Source organism: Hipposideros armiger, unplaced genomic scaffold (assembly GCF_001890085.2).
Source record: "Hipposideros armiger isolate ML-2016 unplaced genomic scaffold, ASM189008v1 scaffold_550, whole genome shotgun sequence".
NCBI classification, from domain to species: Eukaryota; Metazoa; Chordata; class Mammalia; order Chiroptera; family Hipposideridae; genus Hipposideros; species Hipposideros armiger.
In genome coordinates, this window is record NW_017731900.1 from 689,210 (window position 1) to 713,534 (window position 24,325).

Sequence of the window (24,325 nt, forward strand, 5' to 3'; positions counted from 1 at the left end):
AAAAAAAAAAAAGAGAGAAAGGCCTTCTAAATGATATACATAAAACATCGAAAAAAATACATTATTTTCAAGCATACTAAGAACACTTACAAATTTATGGTAAACCATAAAGCAAGTCTCAACCAATTTGAACAGATTCAAATCATAAAGAATATTCTCTGACCATAGTACTGTTAAGCTAGCTATCAGTAATGGAAAGAAAAGAAAATCCCCAAGTCCTTAGAATGTACCTAAAATTCATAAAGTTGCCTGAAAATTAATAAGCTAAGTATTTGTCTCAAGAAGTTTAAAAAGATTGCAAAGTAAATCTGAAGAAAGGAGGAAGGAAAGAATAAAGATAAGAGCAAAGTTAATACAATAAAAAATAAACATTCAGTAACGAGAACTAACAAAGCCAAACTTTGTTTGTTTGTTTGTTTTTAAGGCAAATAAAATGGACAGACCTCTGGTGCAGTTGATCAAGGGAAAAAGAGGAGGCACACATTATTAGTATCAGGGCTGAGAAAGAACTTGATTACAGATTATGTGGATGCTAAAACAATAAGAGGATATTATTAACAACTATACGCCAATAAATTTGAAAATTTGGAAAAAAACAGACAAATTCCTAGAAAAATAACAAAACAGATTCAAGAAGTAGAAAACCCGAATAGTCCCTGCCACCATTAAAGAATTTGAATTAAAAAGTCTGGCAGATGAATAAATGTAGCACAAACAGGCCGCCAGTGGATGGCTGACTAACCATTGCAAGCCAAACAAAAGTGTTCAGCTGTGAGACTCCGGGTCTGAGTGGCCACTGTCACCCACATCCACAAATCCAGCAGCAGCAGCTTTGACAGTAAAGGACAGTGAGGCTGCATGCTTGTTCAGACGTGCAGAGATGTGGTCCCTCTGTGAAGGCCAGAGGGTGACTGGGCAAATGCAGAAAATGTGAGTCTTTCCAGATAATAGACTCTCTTTAAGAACCAACAGTGAACAATAATAATCATTTTGTGATTATAAAGGTAAAGAAGCTTCCACCAGAATTTAAGGCGACTTTGCTGTAGAACCAAATTCCCTTTGGGCCAGGATTTGCCCCACCTAAAGTACTATAGGAACTCCTACTAAAGTAAGTCTAATTCTCCACATTAGAGCAAGATTGTGTACACTTCCCAAGGGGGCATTAATATAAACCAAATAGAAAGAATAACCTAGTGAAGATGCAGGGGGGTGGTAAAGATGAACAATCAAAACCCCAGAAAGATATTTTGCCAATGTTGACAAGCTGATTTGAAAATTTACATGAAAAAGGAAAGGAACTAGAATAATAAAAACAATTTGGAAAAAGAACAAAATTGGAGGATTCACATTACCTGGAAAAGGCAAAACTATAGGAACAGAGAAGATATTGGTTTCCAGGAGTTAAAGACAGGGGAAGGGTTTGGCTACAAAATGGAATCATTAGGGTGATGGTACCTTTCTGTATCTTGATTTTGGTGGTGATTATGCAACTCTATGTACATCAAAAGGACTGCATTTTACTGTATGTAATTTTTAAAATTATTTTTTAAATGGTACACCAGATTTGAAAAACAATCAAATGGATTTTCTAGAAATAAGTTTATTACAATTAAAAACTCAGTAGTTAGTTTAACAGCAGATTACATCAGCTCAAGATAAATCACAAGAAAGTATACAGAATGGTAAAAAGATGGAAAATACAGAAGAGAGGACAAGAGGCATAGGGATAAGTGAAAGGGTATAAGATACACTTGAGAACAGTCTCAGGGGAAGAGAGAATAGCTGAGAATTTTCTGGAATTTAAAAAAAGTTGATCCAACCCACAGATTTAATGAATCCCAAGAAGGATAAATATAAAAGGAAATCTGTACAGAGTGAAAATATAGAAAATCAAAGAAAACAGGGGGAAAAAAATCTTAAAATAAATCTGAGAAAAAAAAAAAAGACATTACCTTCAAGGGAACAAAAACCTGATGACTGACTTCTCGACCACACAAGAGAAGCCACAAAACAGTGAAATAATGGCTTCAATTTTATTGAAAGAATAACTTTGAAAAAATAACTGCCCATCTCGAATGTATTCCTAGGAAAATATATATTTCAGGAACGAAGGAAAAATAAGGTCATTTTCAGACAAACAAGAACTGAGTTTGTCACCAGTTGATCCTCCCTAAAGTAGATTCTGAAGAAATCTGCTTCAGGCAGAAGGAAAATCATCCTAAATGAAAGGTTTGAAACAAAGAAGGAGCAGCGATCAAAGGAAATGAGAAAAAAGCAGATACATCTAAATGTACATGGAATAATATATTTTGGGTTTTTTAAAGAGCAGAACAAAAACAGGGCATAACAGTAGGATTAAGGTATTCTAAGTTCCCTGTTTTGTCCCATAATAGAACATGTAGTATAATTTCTAGGATAATCACTGAAATAGCAGAGATTAAAGGCAAAGCTTACAAACTAGAAATGGGAAGAAATGGAATAATTTTTTTAAAGTCAGTTAATCCAAAAGACAGCAAGAAAGGAGATTAAGAAAAAGCATGTTAGGTGGTGGACTTGTTTTTATTAACATATCAGTAATTACAGCAAGTGTGAGTAGACTAGTTACATTAATTTTTCCAGTTATAATAGAAGTTAAAGATCATCAAATTCTTACTCTCTTAAATATAAAGATTCAGAAAAGTTGAAAGTAAAAGGATAAAAAGACATGAACCTGGAAAACACTGGGCAGGAGGAAGCTGGCATAATTGTATTAATAGCAGTCAAAATAAAAATTAAGGCAAAAAGCATTACTAAAATTAAAGAGGACATTTCACAAAAGGTTCAGTTCCCCCAGAAAAATAATTAATGTACCTTTCTATGCACCAAAAACATGTCAAAATTTATACAGTAGAAATTGACAATTAAATAAAGGTAAAATCTGTCAGAGCAGGTTACTTTTAATACATCTCAGTAATTCATAGAAGAAATGTATTAAAAATTAAAGATATAGGGGCCAGCCGAGTAGCTCAGTTGGTTAAGAGTTGGCTTAAGAGCGTGAACTCTAAGCAACAGGGCAGCCAGTTCGATTCCCACATGGGCCAGTGACGCTGCGCCTGAGCTGAGCTGTCGCTGAGCTGCCAATAGGTGGCAGGATGGCTGAGCTGGTGTAACAACAAGATTGCTTGTTCGATGGTGGGCTATGCCCACTCGCAACTAAGACTGAACTTGGCATCTTGAGCTGAGCTGCTGCCCATATGGCTCAGTGGATAGAGTGTACACTCTTAACAACAAGGCTGCTGGTTTGACTCCCACATGGGATGGTGGCTACGCCCACCTGCAACTAAGATTGAACACAGCACCTTGAGCTTAGAGGCCACAAACTGCCGTCGGGAAGCCAGATGGCGACTTGGCGCCCTCTACAACGAAGATTGAAGAACAACAACTTGGCTGGTCCCCTTCCCCAATTCCACAACACTACTCCCCTCCCCCAATTCCCCAATAAAATCTTTAAAAAAAAANAAGCTAGCGAAGAAATCCTTATTTTTATAATTTGCATTTCACCAAAATATACTTACAATATATATGTTCCAGTTATTCCAGCAGTTATAACTGTTAGTAAAAGGGAAAAAAAAAAAAAAGGTTTGTTGCCATGCCAACTTTTAAGTTTTCTTTTAAACAACATTGGCTCTTTATCTGAGGATAAAACTCTTCAGAGGCATAATGACCCTCAAGAATGGGGAACTGACCATACTGACATGGGGTCACATGGGGTCATGCTTCAGCATCCCAGCGACGGCGTCCTGTCCCCCCCTCCTTCTTCTCACCAGTTTCCTCTCCAGTTTTTAAAGGCGTAGAAATTACACTGACCACTTGGTGGCACCAAATTACGGAAGAGAAAAGATTCAAGTTTTTTCTTTGAGGTATTTTTTGCTTTTGTGGTTTTTTTTCCCCGGTGCTAGCAGTGAGCAGGTGCCCCATTGTATTGTGAGGCACGGAGAGGAGAGGGACACAGATTTTTTTAAGCAGTGTGCCCTAAACTCTTGGGGAGCGAGACATTACAGGGATAACATTGCTAATTAGTAAATGTCTTCACTGGGCCAGCCCCAGGAAAACTGACCTTCACCCCACCCACCCCCGTCTCTTGACTGGAGCACACAGTTCTGGTGTCGGGGAGACAGGCCTGGGAGTGGCCCCTCCGGTCATGGAACAGGCCATGGAACAGTAAGGAGCATGGCAAGAGGGTCCAGCTGGGGTGAAATAGCCTGTCCATTTGTCTGTCTCCTCTCTATCACCAGAACCCATGGGAGGTGGTGGGGACAGTGTCCTTTTCATCTTTATATTCCCAGCAGCTAGCAGCAGTCTGGTCCTCCCTGACTGGTGAAAGTTTGCTGAATTGACGCTAGGAAAGGAAGCTTGGGCGTGGAGAGTGATGAGGTTCAGGAAGTACAAATGACGTTTTTTAAAGAGCAGTGTGGAGGACAGGCAAAGTCTTAAAGGCATGTCTTCAGCCTCTGCAAGAGTCTGTGTGGCTTCCAGATGCTGCAGCAACTTCTCTAACATCACCATGGGCAGAAGAGCCCCATCTGCCAAGACACGTTCATGCTGGCAAAGCCCGTAGGACCATGTGGGTTTGGAAAGTTGACACCCATTTATTGTGTTTGTGTGGTTATGCCTCTTAATCTATACCAATTCCCACCCCACCCCCTTTGTTTCATGTCATTGATCTGCTGGACAAGTAGGGTCATTTGCTGTGCAGAATATCCCCCCTTCTGGCTTTGCTCTCGCTTGGCACCATTGTGCTCACTCCTATTATGTTCTCTGCATTTCTTGTAAAGTGTTAAATGGATCTAGGTATTTAATTAGATTTAGGTTCAAGATGGTCCTGGATACTTACTGTCACCTCACATCACAAGGCACGCACTTTCTGGTTGTCCCACTTCTAGTGACTCTAAGACTGAACATTGGATTCAGAGGGTATCATTTTGATCCCTCCACCGACGGTTTTAACACCCATCACCTGGAGCCATCATTTAATTGCTCAGTGGTGGTTTTCATAATTCTGTCATTCATCTGCATACATCAGCTGGAATTCTTCTGTGAAGAAGACCTTTCCTTCACCAGTTCCTTGCTGGCTCTCAAATACAATTGGTATAGGAAAGACAGGACAGTGCTTGGAATAATGATGCTTTTATTGATCCACCTTCAGAATGATAACCTGGTGCCCTCTCAGCTTCTAATACTGGCCAGTGAGTTTTGTTTTTTTCCTCTCTTTTTTCTTGAGTATCATTGGGAATGCACAGATTTTTATATATTGGATTGCTTTAACCCAGGACAATCTTTATTCATTTTTATGCTCACATTGGCCCATCATATGCTATTGGGAATCACTTTGCATTAGCCCCTGGGTTGTTTGGACATGACCCCACTTGTCTCTGAAAGCGTCCTAGCTTTCTTATGAAAAATCTCAGGTTTATTTTGCATTGTTCCTGCCTTAGACCTGTAGTCCACCATTTATGCACAGAGTTCTAGTTCTCTTTAGTGTGAAATGGTTTTTAGAGACCACAGTCTGGCTGCCAGGGTTGGTGATTGGTAGTGAGTTGAATGTCATTGCTTCTAGACCTTTCCAGTACATATAGCTAGGAACAATGCTTTATTTTTTAGGAGAAATATAAATCATCAATTCACTCATATTCCCAGTTTAAATTTGTTAGGACAAAAATTTTACTTCTTTGTTTGAATTCACTTTTCTCTTATTCTGGAAATTTTGGTTCCTAATGATATTAATAAAATTATTTTCTTCATTGTACAATACACTTATAATAATTTTATTGTCCTCTTCCACACAGAGGTTGCATACTGTAAAGATTGTTCAGCACTGTTTTTTTAAAAATAAGTACTGCTACTCATAAAACTATCAAGTGCAATTTGTTATCATTGGGGTTTTTTCTTAAAACTTATCCTATTACAGATGTAGAGTTGAAAGTCACTTGGATGCTGAGTTAAAGTCACTGGAAATCACTTTTCTCTGTTTGGTTATGCCAACAATCTGATATAAAATCAGGCTTGTTTCTGGTTGTTTTCTAGTTTTAGAGATTGTTTTATTTCCCTTTTCATTTCACTTTTGTCTTTTAACTCTGTAAAACATTTACATAGTTTCAGAATTGTAAATGTATTAATAAGTCCCTGGGCACCAGTCTCCCTCCTTGTTTTACCCTTCCCCCAAAGGAAATCATTTTTTTCATTAGTTTGTTACTTATCCTTTTTATTTTTAAAAATATAAGCAAATACCTATGTTCACATGTGTGCATATATATTCTCACCCCCTGTCCCACACCCAGCTAACACACCATAAACACTGCACGTTTTTCTATTTTTTGCTTAGTATAGTCTGATGCTGCCCATACAAAGCTCACAGACATCCTCCTCACCCCATTGGTCAGCTGCCATCTGCACATAGCACATTCCATAGTTTACTCAGACACCTCCTCGGGAGACATTTGGGTTGCTTCCAGTCTTTTGCTTCCATAAATGTTGCTGTGTTGAATGGCCATGTGTTTTTGCCAGTGCGTCTTTGCAGAGTCCTTTTCATGCTGTCTCAACTCCCAGTTCCACCCAGAATGGAGGTGTTTGGGCAGTGATCATGGTTTCCAAAGGGTATGGCCATGGGCTGCCAATTGAAGGAGGGAAACCCAGGTGTGCCTCTGATCTTTGTGACAATAGCTGCCCTTGTGGGAGGGCCTGCCTGTTGCTTCCACTTGGCCGGATTCCCTCCCAGAAATGTGATGACACACCCTTCTGGGAGCTGTGGGTTCCCCACTTGCAAACTCACTGTTGCGGGCTAGAAAGAAGCGAGACAGAATCTCTAGCCAACAGTTAGATCCTAACAGTCCCTAATGCCTCACAGAAGACAGGATGCCTGGGGTGGGTGGGGGGTGGGGGCGTGGTACACAAGATTGCCAGTGTCTGCAGGGGCTGGCTTTCCTTCCTCCATCATCACCTCCTTCCACCTATTGTTCAGGCAGCCACTGCTAGGAAAATGTGATAGCTAACTCCCACATCCTCTTAGGACATTTCATGAAGGTCTTATGGGTGCAGTTCCAAATTGGAGCCTTCAGGTCAGGGGTGATGTGGAAGGGGCTAGGACGGTGATGACAGAAGGGCCCACCATCTACACCCTGGGACCTAGGCACACAGGTTGGGTTGCACGGATCAAATCAGGTAATGCAAAGAGGGCAAGCCTTTGCAGATGTGCACTTCTCATTTCAAGCCCAGCCACGGAAGTGTGCTTTGGACTGCCTTGTGAGGATGCCTCTGTCAGGCAGGCCCTCAACCTGCTGTGCAGACACAGCCTCCAGCCCACCGAGGGGCTGCATGTTTGCCCACGGGAATGACCTCGCCCTCCCGGGCAACCCCGCCAGCCAGCCAAGGCTCCCCTGTCTTGGACCTCACACCTTGTCCGACATTGGTTTTTCCGTTAATGAAAAGAATTCACACAACCTTCAGATCTGTTAGGAAAATTCCTGTCTCGACAATGCTCCTAATAATTGACTGTGGTATTTAACAGGGTAGAGATAAACTGAAGTCAGAACCAATTAAAAAATAAATGCTGCCGTGGGCTTGTCGTATGCTGGGCCATCGACCCACTGTGCCTTGCTGATCGTCCCGAAGGCTCCAGTTGAGAGGTGACGGTGATCAGAGTTTCACGGCGTCTCTTTCATCCTAGGGAGTCGAGGGGCTCGCTGGGCAGCCGGGCCCTCTCACACGACAGTATTTTCATTCCCGAGTCGTGCCAGGACCCGCCACGACCTGTGCGGGTATTCTCCCAAGAAAATGTATGTGACCGGATCAAGGCTTTGCAGGTAGGCTTTTCTTGGCAGTGTCACTTCGCATGTACGTCACACACAAATCGAGACGTTTTTAAATCGCTGATGCTTGGTGTGTTGGATATATTTTGAAGTGTAACTGCATGCACATCACAGCTCTCCCAAGACATGCCAAGTTAGTTTAGCCTGGACCTCGACCCATACTAAATCATAACCACTCATTGTCAAGATGACAGCAAGAGAGCTAGTGGCAGAGATTCTTTTGGTTCAGTCCCCTGCACCAGGCAGGGGCACTGAAACTATCTCCGGAATGAACAAATTGGGGCAGGAGGATTAGTTGATAAAAGTCACTGATAAAACAGGAGCAAATGTTCTCTATTCCAATCCAGTTAAAAATACAGTGTAATGTGAAAGTGGGCCCACCACCTCCAGGGGGCCTTCCTGCCAAGAGGGGAGATGATGCCGGCATGAGTTCTGAGGACGACGGTCTGCCCAGGAGCCCCCCTGAGATGTCCCTGCTGCATGACATTGGTCCCAGCACAACCATAAAGGCAAGTGCAGCCTGCATCCCCCACGTCTCCACCCATGTCCACCACACATGGCGGTTGGGGCCTTGGGCCCCCCCCCCCTTCTCCTGAGATTCTCTTAGTGGGTGTGGCTGGGCTTTATGTGGCCAGGGGGTTTCCAGATCATGTCACTGGAGCACACAGTTGGTATTTTTTTTCATTCTTTGAGCAGAAATTCAGGTCTTGTTAGGAGATAGTGTTTTGATAACATTCTCCAGGATGGTTACAGGTCTGATACCATCAACCCCATACCTTGTTTTTCCTGTCTGAGTGGATGACCAGACCAGCATCCCGTCTCAAAGAACAAAACACCCTTGTGTCTGTTCTCTGTTGTCATGACACTTGGCCAGAGGGAGAAGGGAGTGGTAAACGTATTTGACTTAATCTAGGCTCCCATATCTGAGTGGAGGATGATTAGAACTTGTTAGGTTAGGGGTAGGAATGTAAGGTATGGTGCTGGTAGACAGGGCTGCTGGGAAAGTTTGACAAGCAGGAGAGGTATGTATGACCTCCTCAGGGCAGGGAAGCTCATCCCGGGTACCACCCTCCCTCATGAGATGAGAATCCATGAGGAAGCACTGAGCTCCTTCTCTTGTATAAACCACAAAGCTCATGGTGCTGCCATTTTAAGCCCATGCAATGTATTTACATAAATGATCATTTTCCCCTTGTAGATGAGCTTGCTGAGGAATGGATAGAGTTGGAGTTATCCATGTTATGCTGACCCTTGGAAAACCAGTCAAGGCCAGGATCCATTGTTTACAGCCACACACATGCCCCATGTATCCTTGGAGCAGTCACTTCTGTCCTGGTCAAGGGCTGTTCACAGTGAAGCGTTGGGGCTTCATTGTACTCATTGTCTTGCAGATTCTGTGCTGCTGTGAAATGTAATCAGTAGTCACTTCAACCTTAGCATCCAGAACCCCACCCCCACCCCCTAGCCTGCCTGTAAAGGCATGGGAAAGAATATTTACCCAGTGTTCGTGCACTTGTGGGTTCCCTGAGTGTCCGTGATGATGGACAGGAAGGGCTGTGGTGTGGCCGAGTGTAAACACATCCCACAGTTGGGGGCTCACCCCGAGCTGGCTAGAGAAGTATTCTCTTCAGAATTCTGTCTACGGTCAGCCTGTCTCTGCTTGCTCCATGAGCAGTGTCTGAGGGCAGTGGCTACCCCACACCTGCTCTCCCACCTCGGGAAGGAAGAGAGGACAGGAGCATAGTTTGGCCCATTTCCTGGGTGTCAACCTTGCACCTCTCCACACCTTAAAATACTGGAGGGAAAGCTGACAGGCTTGTGGCTGCTTAAGGTATAATCACCAGGTGACAGGCAGACATCCCTTTGCACCCTCGGGTGTGCAGCTTCAGCGTCCCCAGCCTCAGGACCAGATGTGACTTTGTATGTTTTGGGGCTGCACTGTGGGAAAGATGTCTCTTTGAGCCATGGTTGGCCGACTGGTCCCCACTGCGTCCCGCAGCACACTCTGTTGCTCATAACACAGTGGTTCTCCATGTTTAGCTGGGACAGATAGTAGAAAGAACAGGTTGTTTCTAACTCCACTCACTAGGGAGTGAGCCTAGCTCCAAACCCGCAAAGCGCTATGATGCACAAATTCCACAGTTAGCTGAGCAGGAGCCACTCACACCGAGCAGGGCTGACCTGAGCCTTCTCGGCATCCCTCCCATGGTTGGTCTGTTATTTTTTAAGAAAATATTTGGAGATTTTATCAACTATTGGACAATGTGAACAGTCCACTAGCTTCATAGACAACCCAAATTTGAGCCTGTAAGACTTAAACAAAATAGATAATCTCAATCCTCATGGTTTTGAAGACACAATGATGGTATTTTGCGCCCTGAAAGTTTTGGAGGGCACAGTGGGCAGAGAGAGGGAGGAAACAATGAACCCTTTAGAACATGTTTATATAGCACATGGTATTTGATATAATGGTGCCTTAAATCCCAAAAGGATGGGATTGGGGACTGTTTAATTTTTTCCTGCTGTGCCACTGCCCACAGGCTCACATTCTGGACAGAGAAACGTAATGAGGCTTATTGTGAAAAAGGGTGTTCAGAGACAATATTTGATGTCCCTGCCAAGGTGATATTTTCTGGCAGAATGAGTTTTTCAGGAAATACATGGAATTACTTTAAAATTTTTTATTACCACATGAGGTAACAACTAAGGAAACTCAAATTGGTGATTTTTAAGGTAAAATTACATCTAACTAGTCATATTCTAGGTTTCCTGCCATTAAGTAGGGAATGCTGGGTAGAGGGTGACAAAATGGCACGTCTGTTTGCTCTCAGAGATTAGGGCAAGTCAGCAGAGGAGACACAGTTCTAGTGGCCAAAGGAGGAAAGGCACCACCACCACTATGGAGCGAGGCCGTGGGCAGATTCCATCACCTGCAGGAATCTGTCCTCAGAGGGTTTGGGAGAGAATCAGATGAAATCAGATAGGTCAGCACCTGTGAAAAGCCAGTCGGCCTTTTGTCGCAGAACAGCCCCGCCCGCCCGCTTCATGTCTGCGGCTGCACCCACGTGCACCCCCCTCAGCCCGCCCCTCAGTGGCTGAGCCCCTCTTTTTGAGGATAAACACTGTAAAGGAGCCGTCACCCAGGGTCACCCTCCAAAAAGTCTCTGAACCCCAGGCCATTTCCTGAGGGCCCTTTGAGCCCCAACACAGGGTTACTGTTAGGCTTTTAAATCACCCATTTCCAGAATCATCCAGAAGCACAGATTTCAGGAAAAATTGGGTGACTGGGAGTGAGCAGTGCTAGTGTGAATGCCCAGATGCTACCAGGCCACAGATAAGCATGCCAGTCAGCTTTCCTGCCCCCTCTTCCCCGTGGGCCCCACGCCACCCCTGGTAATTGCTTCACTGATGGGAGGTGGAGCTCATGATTCTCCTGGTCCTGAAGGGCTCAGTCTTTCCAGGCCCCAAGACCTCCAACCACAGCGGAGATTGGGCAGTGAGAGCTCAGTTCCCCGGCGGGCCACACGAGGACCATCAGCTCAGGCAGAGCAAACGCAGGGCACCCAGGTGAAGGAGGCAGGGCAGAATGCCTGTCCTTTGGGTTCATACAGGGGTGACCAGAAGCCCATTTGTCACAGACAAAGTAATCCTTCTCATGTGTGGGCTCACTGCATTTGCAAAGCAGCTCATCTTGTCTGTTCTCTTGAATCCCAGACAGTCAGAAAAACAAAAGCAAAGTTTCACCAAGTGTGTATAGACACCGTTTTCCTGGGCAAGGGGGAAAGGAATGTATGGTTTTGAAAGGGTCCCATCCTGCTTGTGACCCTTAAGGAGAGCTGCCTGGGAAAAGTGTCACCAGTCCAATCTAAGGCGACCTCCTGAGTCATCAGCTACAATTGGGGAAGCCAAAGCCACAGGTACAGAGGAAGTCATGACTAGGAATTCTGTGACTTTTTAAAAACATTATTTGCCTTCCTTTATTCCCGTGAGAGCCTGTGTAGCTAAAACAAGGGAACTATAATAGATTGTGTCCACTTATAACCCCTTTCCCTCGTTTTAGTAAATGTCTTCTCCCAGTTGACAGGAATAAACTTTAAAAAGTTATTATAATTTATTTTTATTAAATTTATTGGGGTGACGTTGGTTAGTGAAATTATTATAGGTTTCAAGTGTACAATTCTATAATGCATCATATGTATATTGCATTGTGTGCTCACCACCCAGTCAGTTCTCCTTCCATCACCATATATTTGACCCACTTTATCCCCATTTACCCCCCCATCCCCCATACCCTCTGGTAATCACTAAACTGTTATCTGTGTCTATGAGTTTTTGTTTATTTGTTTGTTTTCAGTTTTATATCTCATATATGAGTGAAATCATATGGTTCTTGACTTTTTCTGTCTGACTTATTCCACTTAGCATGATATTCTCAAGATTCATACATGTCACAAATGACATTATTTCATCTTTTCTTATGGCTGAGTAATATTCCATTGTATGTAAATATACCACATCTTCTTTATTCAGTCATCTATTGAAGGACATTTTAGTTGTTCAATGTCTTGGCCACTGTAAATAATGCTGCAATGAACATAGGTCTATATATATATCTTTACGGATAAATGTTTTCAGGGATTTTGGGTAGATACCCAGGAGAGGGATTGTTGGGTCACATGGTAGTTGTAGTCTTAATTTTTTGAGGAACCTCTGTACTGTTTTCCATAGCAGCTGCACCAATTTACATTCCCAGCCAGCAGTGTATGAGGGTTCCTTTTTCTTCACAGCCTCTCCAACACTTGTTATTACTTGTCTTGTTGATAATAGCCATTCTGACAGATGTGAGGTGATATCTCATTGTGGTTTTGATTTGCATTTCCTTAATAGCTAGTGAAGTTGAGCATTTTTTCATATATCTTTTGGCCGTTTGTATGTCTTCTTGGGAAGAAGTGTCTGTTCAGGTCCTCTGCCCATTTTTAAAATTGGATTGTTTATTTTTTTGTTGTTGAGTTGTATGAGTTCTTTATATATTTTGGATATCAGCCCCTTATCGGAGGTGTTGTTTGCAAATATATTCTTCCATTCGGTTGGTTGCTTCCTTGTTTTGTTGATGGTTTCTTTTGCTGTGCAGAAGCTTTTTAGTTTGATATAATCCCCATCAAAATCCCTATGGCATTTTTTAAAGAAATAGAATGAAAAAAATCATCAGACTTGTATGGAATCACAAAAGACCCCGAATAGCCAAAACACTCCTAAGAAAAAAAAACAAAGCTGAGGTATCACACTTCCTGACTTCCATTTATACTAAAAAGCGACAATAATCAAAACAACATGGTATTGGCAGAAAAACAGACACATCGACCAATGGAATAGAATTGAGAACCCAGAAAGAAACTCACATATATGTAGGCAGATAATTTTTGAAAAAGGAGCCAAAAATATGCAATGGAGAAAAGAGAGCCTTTGCAATAAATGGTGCTGGGAAAATTGGAAAGTCACATGCAAAAGAATGAAACTAGACTGCTATCTGTCACCATGCACCAAAATGAACTCAAAATGGATCAAAGACCTAAATATAAGACCTGAAACAATAAACCACATAGAAGAAAGCATAGGTAGTAAACTTATGGACCTTGGGTTCAGAGAGGATTTTATGAATTTGACCTCAAAGGCAAGGGGAGTAAAAGCAAAAATAAATGAATGGAACTGTATCAAACTGAAGAAATAAGCTTTATACTTGCAATAAAACATATAAGGGACCTTTATGTGAACAAGGAGACTACATTCCTCTCTGAGGCAGTGCCCTTGCAGGGGACAGTCCCTGCATCAGAGCCAGTCTCTAGCAGTGTCACCCTTCTGGCGCCCCCTCCTCTAGTTTAGCAGAGGCTACTGGGCACCTGCTGTGTGTGAGGCTCCAGGGCTATGGAAAAGCAGGTGAGTGAGATGCCACCACACCCCTAGGAGCCTGCTTGTTCCTGTATCTAGTTCACTGCCTTCTTCCTGGGGAGACTGTTTTCATGAGGGCTTACTACTAAACCATTGTGAGATGCATGAAATTATGGTCTTAAGTTAAAATGTAAACTTGACACCACATCACACCCATTAGGATGGCTACATTCAAAAAATAATAATAACAAGTGTTGGTGAGGATGTGGAGAAATTGGAGCCCCTGTGCACTGTTGGTGGGAATGAAAAATGGCATAGCCACTATGGAAATCAGTATGGCAGTTCCTCAAAAAATTAAAACTAGAACTACCATATGACACAACAATTCTACTTCTGGATATTTATCCAAAAGAATTGTAAGAAAGTCCCCAAAAGATATTTGTACACCCATGTTCATAGCAGCTTTATTCACAATAGCTAAAATTTGGAAGCAACCCAAATGTCCAGCAGATAAAAGGTTAAGCAAAATGTTATCTGTGTACACAATGAAATATCATTCAGCCTTAAAAAGGAAGGAAATCCTGTGACATGCTACAACATGGATGAACCTTGAGGACATCATGCTAAATGAAATAAGCCAGACACAAAAGGACAAATACTACAGGATTCCATTTATACAAGGTGTGATCAAACAATACGGTGAATGTTTAAATAAAAGAAATTATTACAGCAAAAGACACATTGCAATTGATCCCCCTCAAAATATCCCCCCTAGCTTTGAACACACTTATCCCATTGTTTTTGCCACTTTCTGAAGCAGTTTTGGAAGTCCTCATTCATGTCTGTAGTTACGCAGTCATGGCTGCCTCGATGTCCTGAATCGATTCAAAATGTTTACCTTTCATGGTCATTTTGACTTTGGGGAAGAGCCACAAATTTCATGGTGTCAGATTCAGTGAATAAGGTGGATGAGGACACACCGTAATGTTTTTATTTGACAGGAATTGCCATATCCCAGAAATTATGTGTAACATGGAGTATTGTCATGATGGAGGATGATTTATGGCACACTTTAAACCACACCTTCTCTCAACCATAGCTCACACCCAACTGACTGCATCAAACAAGTTGGAACTTGTCACACGCTGTTACTAAGGTTCAACGCACCGCTTCCCGGATTGAAGATCCCTAACTTTCCATTGGGTGGCACTCGGCAGCTGCATTCACCACATTTTGTGATCACAACAGAAAGGCTACCATGTCACACATCACTTCTGGTATATGGCAATTTCTGTCAAATAAAAACATTACAGTGTGTCCTCATCCACCTTATTCACCCGATCTGGCACCATGCGACTTGTGGCTCTTCCCCAAAGTCAAAATGACCATGAAAGGTAAACATTTTGAATCGATTCAGGACATCGAGGCAGCCACGACAGTACAACTCACAAAAGAGACCTTCCAGAACTGCTTCAGAAAGTGGCAAGAATGATAGGATGAGTGTGTTTGAAGTGAGGGGAAGTATTCTGAGGGGGATTAATTGCAATGTGTCTTTTATTGTCATAATTTTTTTTATTTAAACGTTCACCATATTGTTTGATCACACCTGGTATTAGGCGCTTGTAGCAGTCAAGTTCATAGAGACAGAAAGTAGAATGGTGGATGCCAGGGGCTGAGGGAGGAGGGTGGGGAGTTAGTTTTTAAGGGATATAGAGTTTCAGTTTTACAAGAGGACAAGTTCTGGAGATGGATGTTGGTGATGGTTGCAGAATAATATGAATGTGCTTAATACCACTGAACTCTACACTCGAAATGGTTAAGATGTTCAATTTTATGTATATTTTATTACAGAAAAAAAAATTGGAAAAACCACATAAACTTGACACTAACATTGAGCACTAGGCTAGGATAGAAAGTTGGTTGGGTTGCTTGTAGGTGGCAGGGTTGTAACCAGAGCCAGCACCTCCCAGATTCTCTCTCTGCACCTCACTCCTCATCTGGGCAGAATTTGCTCATGGTCACAGTGGGTACCCCCTCCATTACTTTATGCTGACAAATTTCTTTGCAGGAGACTCACTTAGACCCCACTCGGTGGAGGAGCTTGCCAAGTTTAGTGGGCAGGGGTCTCAAGGTGTTGCCATCATTCTTGATTCTTGCACATGTTGGCCAGAGTCCCCTTCCTCCCTGGCAATACTTTTGCCCTTGGCTGTCAGTCACTCTCTGCTGAGGTATAAGCTACTGCAATGTTGTAACTTAACAGATGGTAACTTACAGAAGATACAGAAACCGCCTAGAATGAACAAACACAGCACTGGTGATAGACTGCTAAGTGGTGGGCTGGGCACATTCTGTACCTGTAAGTCACACCATTGGGCCACCCTCTCAGCTTTCAGAGACAGAACCATGCCCATTTCTGCACTTGGAGAAATCGGGCTGGTCTGTGTCATCGGATAAACCAGCTCTTGTCTGAAGCACCTATGCCAGCTGCTGTGGGAGAGTGAAGGCAGCTCTCCTGCTGAGGACGCCTGGGACCCAGGTTGTCTGGGTGGCCTTGGAAATGAGTGATAGGTTACCAGGGATCAGCCCAACCCTTAAACCTCCCAGCCATTATTCTACGACCCTCCCTGTTGAGAGTCAAGTGTAAAACATGTCCTCTCGTGGGAAGACGGGACATGCTAAAAGGAGAGAGTTGAAGTGTTAGTCGCATTCACTTTGTCTTGGGAATTAATGCTTGCTGTGTTTGCTCCTTGTCTTGTGAAGGTCTCTTTAATTTCCTCATCCCGGCCGCCGTCTCCAGACCAGCTCTCCTCCAGGCACTTGAGTGACACCCCCATCTTCTCCCGGACCTTGGACAGCAGTGTGGCACCGGTGGCTGATTTCAGTTATCCCCCAGAATTCTCCTCCTGCCTGGACAACTCTGCAGCTAAGCACAAGCTCTTAGTTAAGCCCCGCAACCAGCGGTCGAGCAAGATGAGGCGGCTGTCTTCGGTAATTGGGCTTCTTCCCCAGCGCCACCCCCCCCCGCCTCTCTCCCCTCAGGGTCAGGTGCCCCCTCTGAGCGACCTCCATGGCCCCACTGACCCACTGCAAGAAGTGGCATTGTTTGTCTTTTCAACATAAATCAGACACATCTCTCCCCTACGTAAACACTCCATACATTCATTCACTCATTCATTCATTCTGCATATTTACCAAGAACCTGCTCTGTGCTGTGGGTCCATGGCCTACCCACTGCGTTCAGTGTAAAGTCCACACTCCAGGCCCTGCCTGCCTCTCAGACTCCCTCTCACTCCCTCACTCAACACACTTGGACCTCCTTCTGGCTCCTTGAGCTCTTCAGGTTGCCTTTGACCTCAGGCCTTGTACCTGCTGTAGATGCTCTTCTCCTGGCTACTCCTTCTCAGCCTTGTGGTCTCAGCTCAGAGGTCCTACAGAGGCTCACCTGACCCACCTTCCCACCACCGTGTTCACTTCCTTCCTCGCACTGGCCCCACACAGAAGGGACCTTTGGAAATGCGTATGCTCACTTGTTTCCTGCCAGTCTGTGCTGGGACCTTGTCCCAGCTACGCTTCCAGCACTTGGAGCAAGGCTGGTCACAGAGCTGACATTCAGTACACATTTGTTGAATGCATGAATGAATGAACAAACAAACGAATGAGTGAGTGACAGAGGAAGAAACTGAACCAGTAGAACAAATACCTGCCTTGGGCGAGGACCTGTTTTAATGGCATAGGGATCGTGGGATTGTGCTCCTATAAGGACACACCCCTCTTTGGGTGTGCTGCCTGGGGCAGTCATTAGCTCACAGTTCATGGAAATTGCTGGTTGAGGACTTAGACCTCATGATAACCCTGGGGTTAGAGGTCTACATGGGGTTGGTGCTTTCTCCCCTGCCTGGTGGTGCCCACAGGGGAGTGCTTAGAAGCAGCGTGTGGGCCAGCCTGGCCACAGAGCATGATGGTGCTGAGAAGGAGTGCTCACAGACCAACCTTCTCTCTCTCCTTCCCTCAAGCCAAGGTTGTGGGTGTTGATGAAGTACCCAGGACAAGCTAGGTTCTTCAGCTGGTGACAGTGGCCTTTCAGGATTTTAGTTCTGAGCGAGTGGAAGGTGCTTTGGAAACTCATGCCAGAAAGCTTGACATGAGTTCTAAAAGATCGACTTTTGGGGGGGACTGATGCTAGAGAAAGAAGCAAGCTGTGGTTACCTTTAGGTAACGTGCCTCATGCAGCTGGGGACAAAGGGACGTATGCACATGCTTACATATCCAGTGCCTTGGCAGTTAAAGGTTCTGAGCTGTGGGGACTTGGCACAGCCCTGTACCTCTGACCTACCTGTTCCCCTGCTGAGTGGAGCCACAGGGCAGAGACAAAGCCAGCTTCCTCTGGCCTTCAAGTCTGGGCTTTATTCTCACAGGAGTGTCTTTTGTCCTGGCAAGGGTATATGTAACCAGCCGCTGCCAGGACAGGACTTGGTGACCTAGGGAAGCCTGGCCGCTCCCCAAGGGGGAAGTACAGCAACCTTTCCCGAGGCTCCCAGAGCAGAACTGTGCACCTCCTTCCCCGCTTTTGGGCTTGACTTAGCCTTTGAGCTATGTTTTTTAGAATAACAGAAAATCTGGTTTCGTCAGTCTGGGTAAACACAGTCTTTCCTTGATTTAAACTGCCATTGTCATATCTTCCCCTCCTCCTTTCCCTTCCCTTCTTGGTAGGGAGCAGGATGGATATATAAAGTTTGTGGCGGTATCTCTGTTTTCCTGACTGGACAGAAATATCTGGCCAGTGGTCACCAGGGTCACTGTTGAGTCCTAAGCTGGAGGCCTCTGCCCATCAGTGTCCACTGCCCCTTTTGTCCTTTGGTCATGAGGTCCCTCCTTCCAACCATGAGGACCTTCCTGGTGCCCTGGCCCCTCTCGGGACCAAGGTGCTCTCAGATGTTTCTGTCCTGCTCTACGGGTGGGGAAGAACCACCACGCTGTCCCTCTGCTGCCCTCCCAGCCCTCCCAATCCTAGGACTTCTGTGGGGGTTCACTGCCCCTTTGGACAATGAGGTCCATGTGTCCCCTGCTTTTCTGATCCCTCACAGTCTCTGGGGTTTCTTTCTTCATCACCCACTCTCTCACCTCTTGCCCCCAGGCTCAGACACCTCCAGAGTCCCCACTTTAGTCTCTTTCTCTTGCTGCCCAAGTTCCTTCCTCCATTTGGGCAGAACAGCTGCCCGTGCCCAGCCAGGCATCTCCAGCTCTGTCATCAGTGGGGTAAAGTCTCACCCACGTCATCTAGGCCCTGAATCTTTTTGGAGCTCTAGAAGGAAAAAAATGGGGGGTGCTTTCCTTACCTTAAGAACCTAATCTTGGGTAGTTAAACAACAACAACAGAAAAAACACCTTGGCTATAAAGACTGTAGTATTTATCATGAATTTGAAAAACACATTCAAGTGTGTGTTTGGCTGAATCTGTGTGCCCCCACCAAAGCAGGGGTCGGGGAAGACAAACGCTGGTTGTCGCCTCAGCATTTTATCCAGCTGCACAGAACCGTGCCCTGTGTATGGCTCCAGTGCTAGAAGTGGGACGCTCATAAATGTTGACACTAACATCTCCCCATACCAGCTGGTCCTCATCCCAACCCAGGAAGTGCCGGGAGCAGCGAATATTATTAAATCTGGGCAGCACAATTAAATGGCTTGCCGCATGGCTGGCAGAGCTGCCAGCTGCCAGCCCCGAGTCCCAGGTGGAAACTGGCACCTCCCCTCACTACTAGTCGGCAGTGTCCTCTGCCCAGAGATTATGTGGACTTCCCAAGACTGTTTCTGGTGAGAAACGGGGGATGAGCCACGATAGTCTTCATCCCAGAGCAGGCTGGGCACTGGGTCCTCCCCTTCCGCTTCCTCTGGGAGGGGTCCAGGACGCCAAGCTGCTGTGAGGGCCCAGAGGAGGAGTGGAGGGGAGGTGGAAATGGAGTGGGCATATGCATCCTTCCTGCTGTGCCCGGCCAGGAGCCCAAGCTGAGTCAGAAGCCTCTCTGTTCCCTCCAAAGCCTCTGCTCAGCAGCCATCTTCTGGTGTCCGTGCCCCACGCCAGCCTTCGTCCAGCCCGGCCCTTCCCTGGAACCTCCCTGGAGTTGTGAGTGGCTCAGGTCGGGGTGTGTCTGGTCCTGAGCTCTGTGCTGACTTTAGTGTGGGTTCCAAGCATTTTAAAATGTGATCCACATTCCAAAGAGGTTTCAACATCAATGATTTTCTATAACAGCCAAAAGCCAGTAACACCTTTTGTACCTGCAGCTTTTGAAAATGCTTCCGTTGGATTTCCGTGTACATCTTCCTCCTTTCATATCACGAGGAATAGGATTGTGCATCTTGGTGAGAGCTTAGGTATTGTTCAGACACCCCAGTTACCCTGTGTTCTGTGAGCTAGGAGATGCCGGCTGGAAAATGTTAAAATGACATCAAGAAACAACGAAAACCTACTGCAAACATTCCCCAAGTGTTTCCTAAAAGCGGAGAGGAGACAGCTGCGCTTATGCAAGAGCCTGGGTAACTCTCCAGGTCTAATGTCATGAACTTTTCACAAAAATCAGTCTCAACACCCTCATACTTTAGGTCCTTTTCACATATTGCTTTTGAATGAGGCCGTGGTTACCTTGATCTCCTTTTCTGCCTAAGAGAACAAGCAGTGACTCTGTGTATGGGAAGGAGGACGTCACTAAGTCTAAATCCCAGAGGCATGTCAGAAGGCAGTGTAGCATTTACTGTCAGGGCTTCAGTAGACAAGGGAGAAGAGGCAAGTAAGCCTTGGGGAAGAGGCAAGGCTTCCTGTCAGCAGTGGACTTTGAGGCAGTCTTGGGGGTGTGGGTAGAGCACTCTGGAGGTGTGAAGGGAGCCCCTCAGACCTGGAGTCTGGCACATACAGTAGTTGGGACTTGGCTGGACCTGAATAGGGACTGAGAGAAACAATTTCACAGCGAGAATGGAAGACTTTAAATTTAGCTAAGCAGTTTGGACTTAATCCTGTAAGCTCTACTTTGCTACTGTTCCTGTTTGACGTGATATGACTCATCTTTTGAGTAAACCAGTCTGCCCTGGCAATGAGGGTGCAAACCTAGGGAGGGAGCATTGAGGTGGGAGGCTGGCTCTGAGGCAGCCCAGGGTCACGGAGCACCAGCTTTCCACAGAGCCAGTAAAAGCCTTGACCAAAGGCTGGACCTGTCTGAGCTCCCAGTTCTCCAGCTGCAGAGAGGGAATAATAGTCATTTCCTCACTGGGACGAATCGAGGAGTAAGAGGAAATGAAGTAACAAGTGTAGAGCACAAAGCGTGGCAGAGCCCCACCTGGCATGGGTGCCCTTCCCTTTGCTTTGCTCTGTAGAGCAGCGTCGACTGGTTTCTTGACTCACCCACAAGAGCCATAGGCAACATTTATTTCGAGAGCATAGCTGCTAGTGTCCTGCTAAGAGCTGAGCTTGTGAGACAAGAATCCAAACAGACCATTAAAGGAGGGACTAGGAAAAGACGCCTGTGTGTGAATATCCACTCCAGTGCCCACTTCTGGGACATTCTGCTGCCTTTAACCATATGAACAAAACAGGAAGGTCGCAAGTTTCCTGATATTCTATGTAAAAATGCTGTCTTTTGTCCTCTGCATCTCTCGTAGCGGGCACAGTCCGAATGCCTGAGCGACCTGATCTGCACCCCAGAGGAGGAGGAATATGATGAGAAGCCATCACCCACAGTCATCTCAGAAGACAAGCCCACTACTGGACAGCAAGACATGGTCCAGGACAGAGGCCCTGAGCCCGGGAAACCAGCCACCATGCTGCCACCTGGGGGGCCCCGTGCAAGACGGGCACGCCTACAGCACTGCCCGGCGCTCAGTGCCAGTGCAGAGGAGGAGAGCGCCCCAGGGGACAATCCCTCGAGCCGCCCGACCACCCCCGAGGTCACAGAGCCTGTGTCAAGCCCAGCCCCCTGCTTAGAGTCCCCACTTTTGCCAGAAGACTCCCTGCACCCTGACCCCGACAGCGAAAACCAGAGGGAGGAGCTGTCCTTCGCAAGCGCATGTCCCCCAGCCGGGGACACAGCTGATGAGGTAGCTTGTGCTTCTGGAGATGCTGAGAGTCGGTTATCTCCCCACATCCCTGGGGAAGACATGACACCACCTGCGACCGGCCCTGCCACCACCGTGGAGACCCCCTCTGGTCCAGAGGGGCCAGACCACAATGTGCAGAAGGAGGTGGAGCTGACACTGGCAGTGCCTAGTCTCGAGGGAGCAGGGACAGAATGTTCCGAGACCCCTGCCCCAAACCTCCCAGTCCCCAAGAGCTGCTTGAAGCACAAGGCCCTGGTGGCCAGCAGGAGCCTCAACGTGTCCCTCGCTTTGTCCACCTCGGAGTCACCTCCAGAGGAGCCCACCCCCTGTGCCCTGGACAAGGATGCCAGCCCCCTGGAGCCTTCCAGGGCTGAACTGGCTGGGTCCCCACAAGAGGGACCCGAGAGGGTGGCACGGGAGCAGAAAATCGCAAGAGGCGGTGGTGAGCCTCGGAGTGTGAAGAAGTTCTCCGTGTCCTCGGGCCGGGCGTGGCCACGCACAGGCCACAGAGACCGGCTGGGACACTCTGGCCTTGTGGGCCCTGCTGCTGTCCCCTCCGCTGTCCGGCTTCCCCTGCTGAGGAGCGGCCAAGCCTGGCAGAGCGAGGCTGCCCTCGATGACCTCCAGGTACCTCCTGTGCCCCAGAACCGAAAACTGGACCCTCAGGAGCCACCCTCACCAGCTGAATGTGGCTCTCAGGACCTGGGGGACAGGGTAGCCAGTCAGGCTGGGCCGGGCAGGAGCCCCCAGGATGCAGTGAATACGCCAGCCACAAGTGACCCCTGCCCCGCTGCCCAGGAGCCACCCACCGGTGGGGACAGAAGCTCCTTCCCTGTGAAGCTTCGGTCCACATCTCTCTCTTTCAAACACAGAGATGTGTCCTCTCCAGAAGTGAAAGGAATCAAGAGGTACAGTGCTGAGGTCAGGCTAGAAAAGGGAGGACTGACACTGCTTTCAAAAGAGGACAAGTGTCCCATGCGGACCGCCCCCGCTACTCGGGGGGCCAGGTCCCCAAACGACCAGGGGAAGGGGAAGGTCCGGTCATCGGAGCAGCTCGGCTCCAAGCCACCCCTGCCCAGGAAGCCACTTCTGCAGGCCCTCACCCTCCCGTACCCGCCAGCATCCCCTGATGTCAGCCCCGGAGAGCTGGACAAGGCCACGCTGCCCCCGGGCCCCAGAAAGGAGAGTCGGATGGCAGAGAAAAGGTCGCCCCACCAAGGAGCTGGTAAGAGCGTGTTTGGGAAGAGATGGGATGATGGGGAACCACATTAGTGGCACTAGATGCTGGATGGCCACCAAGTATATAAATATTTTGGGTAAAAATCTTATTGCAGGGGAATTGGAAGAAAACGTCAAAATTCCTTGTGGTGCCACTGACATGTTTGATTAGGGATGGAGAGTAGAGAAGGGCAGACAAATACCAGTTTGTTGTAAGTTCAGAGGCATCAGGAAGTCGTCCACACTCTTTTTGCAGCGTATTATTCCCTGAAAGGCCCCTCAGTGGGCCCCTCACACGCCGCTGCACCGTTTACCTCTGGAGCTCGTCGAGGCCCAGAACCCAGGACATGTGCTCTGTCAGGGCCTTCGCTGTTCTTGGTTATAAATGAGGCATCGGGCTCTTCTTGTCACTTAGTATCCTCTGACCTTTCCCCCCAAGGAAGTGTTTCCTTCCGTTTTATAATCAGGCTCATGGGCCCCAGCGAAGCACCCCATATATGGGAGTCACAGCCTTTGTCGAATGTGAACCCGTTGGAGGGTGGGTGTTAGCTGCCTGTCCCAAAAGGGAGCCGGTGTTAAGATTGGGGCAGAGTGCGAGAATCTTCTAAAGCAACTGTCTTCTAAAATGAGCAGAGACAAAACCGATGACTCTTCTATGTCGTAGACATTTGTCACTTTTTATTGATAGTGTTTCCGACGAAATGAGCAGCCTGTTGGAAACTGGTCTTTGCAGTGGAGCTAGCGAGCCTTTCACTGGCGGTTTCTATCACTGATGGAAAGCAGAGGGCCAGAAAGGGAAGCTGCCCAAACAAGTCGGGGGCATGGGCCACGAGGGCCCTGGGGAGCAGTGTTCCTTGGCCAATTTTATTTAACAACAAAAACCTTTCACAGTATTTTAAGTGACTACTGTGAGTGCAGGACTCCACTAAGCACTGCTTTGTGGGACAAAAAGGAACTAGAACCCAGTTGTTCTCTTAGGGACACCCCCACTTCCACCCTAAAAGCAAGATGAAAGGCACACACAGGAAGGAGTCACATGAAGCAATGTGAAGACAGATTTGAAGGAGTTCTAGTCTTTTCTGTCTCCCATCTAGGAAGCAAGTAAAAGTGCAGTGTACAACGTGTTTTAACTTCCTAAGGTGACACCCACAGATGCAGGTGGTTCCAGGCAGAAGTGCCGGGAAAATGCCCCCAAAGCACATGTGCGGCCTTCCTGACCTGGGGCCTGGCTCGGCCCTGATTTTGTGCTAGTGCTGCCACTACTTTAGGACAATCAGTGAGGGAGCTCTGGGGGA

General features: G+C 46.4%; 1 protein-coding gene across 9 annotated transcripts in view; it reads left to right on the forward strand.

The window, feature by feature from the left end:
* Positions 1-24,325, forward strand: part of CRACDL (CRACD like) — a 106,606-nt gene that overhangs the window by 68,031 nt on the left and 14,250 nt on the right. For 6 of the 9 annotated variants that reach the window (XM_019669189.1, XM_019669187.1, XM_019669192.1 and 3 more), the window contains 4 exons: positions 7,703-7,838; positions 8,192-8,353; positions 16,491-16,718; positions 21,378-23,037. In XM_019669189.1, coding sequence (XP_019524734.1) covers positions 7,703-7,838; positions 8,192-8,353; positions 16,491-16,718; positions 21,378-23,037 — 2,186 coding nt within the window. Of the gene's footprint in view, positions 1-3,511; positions 4,604-7,702; positions 7,839-8,191; positions 8,354-16,490; positions 16,719-21,377; positions 23,038-24,325 lie in introns of those variants that run through there. The other 3 variants (XM_019669194.1, XM_019669195.1, XM_019669193.1) reach the window with 3 other exon arrangements.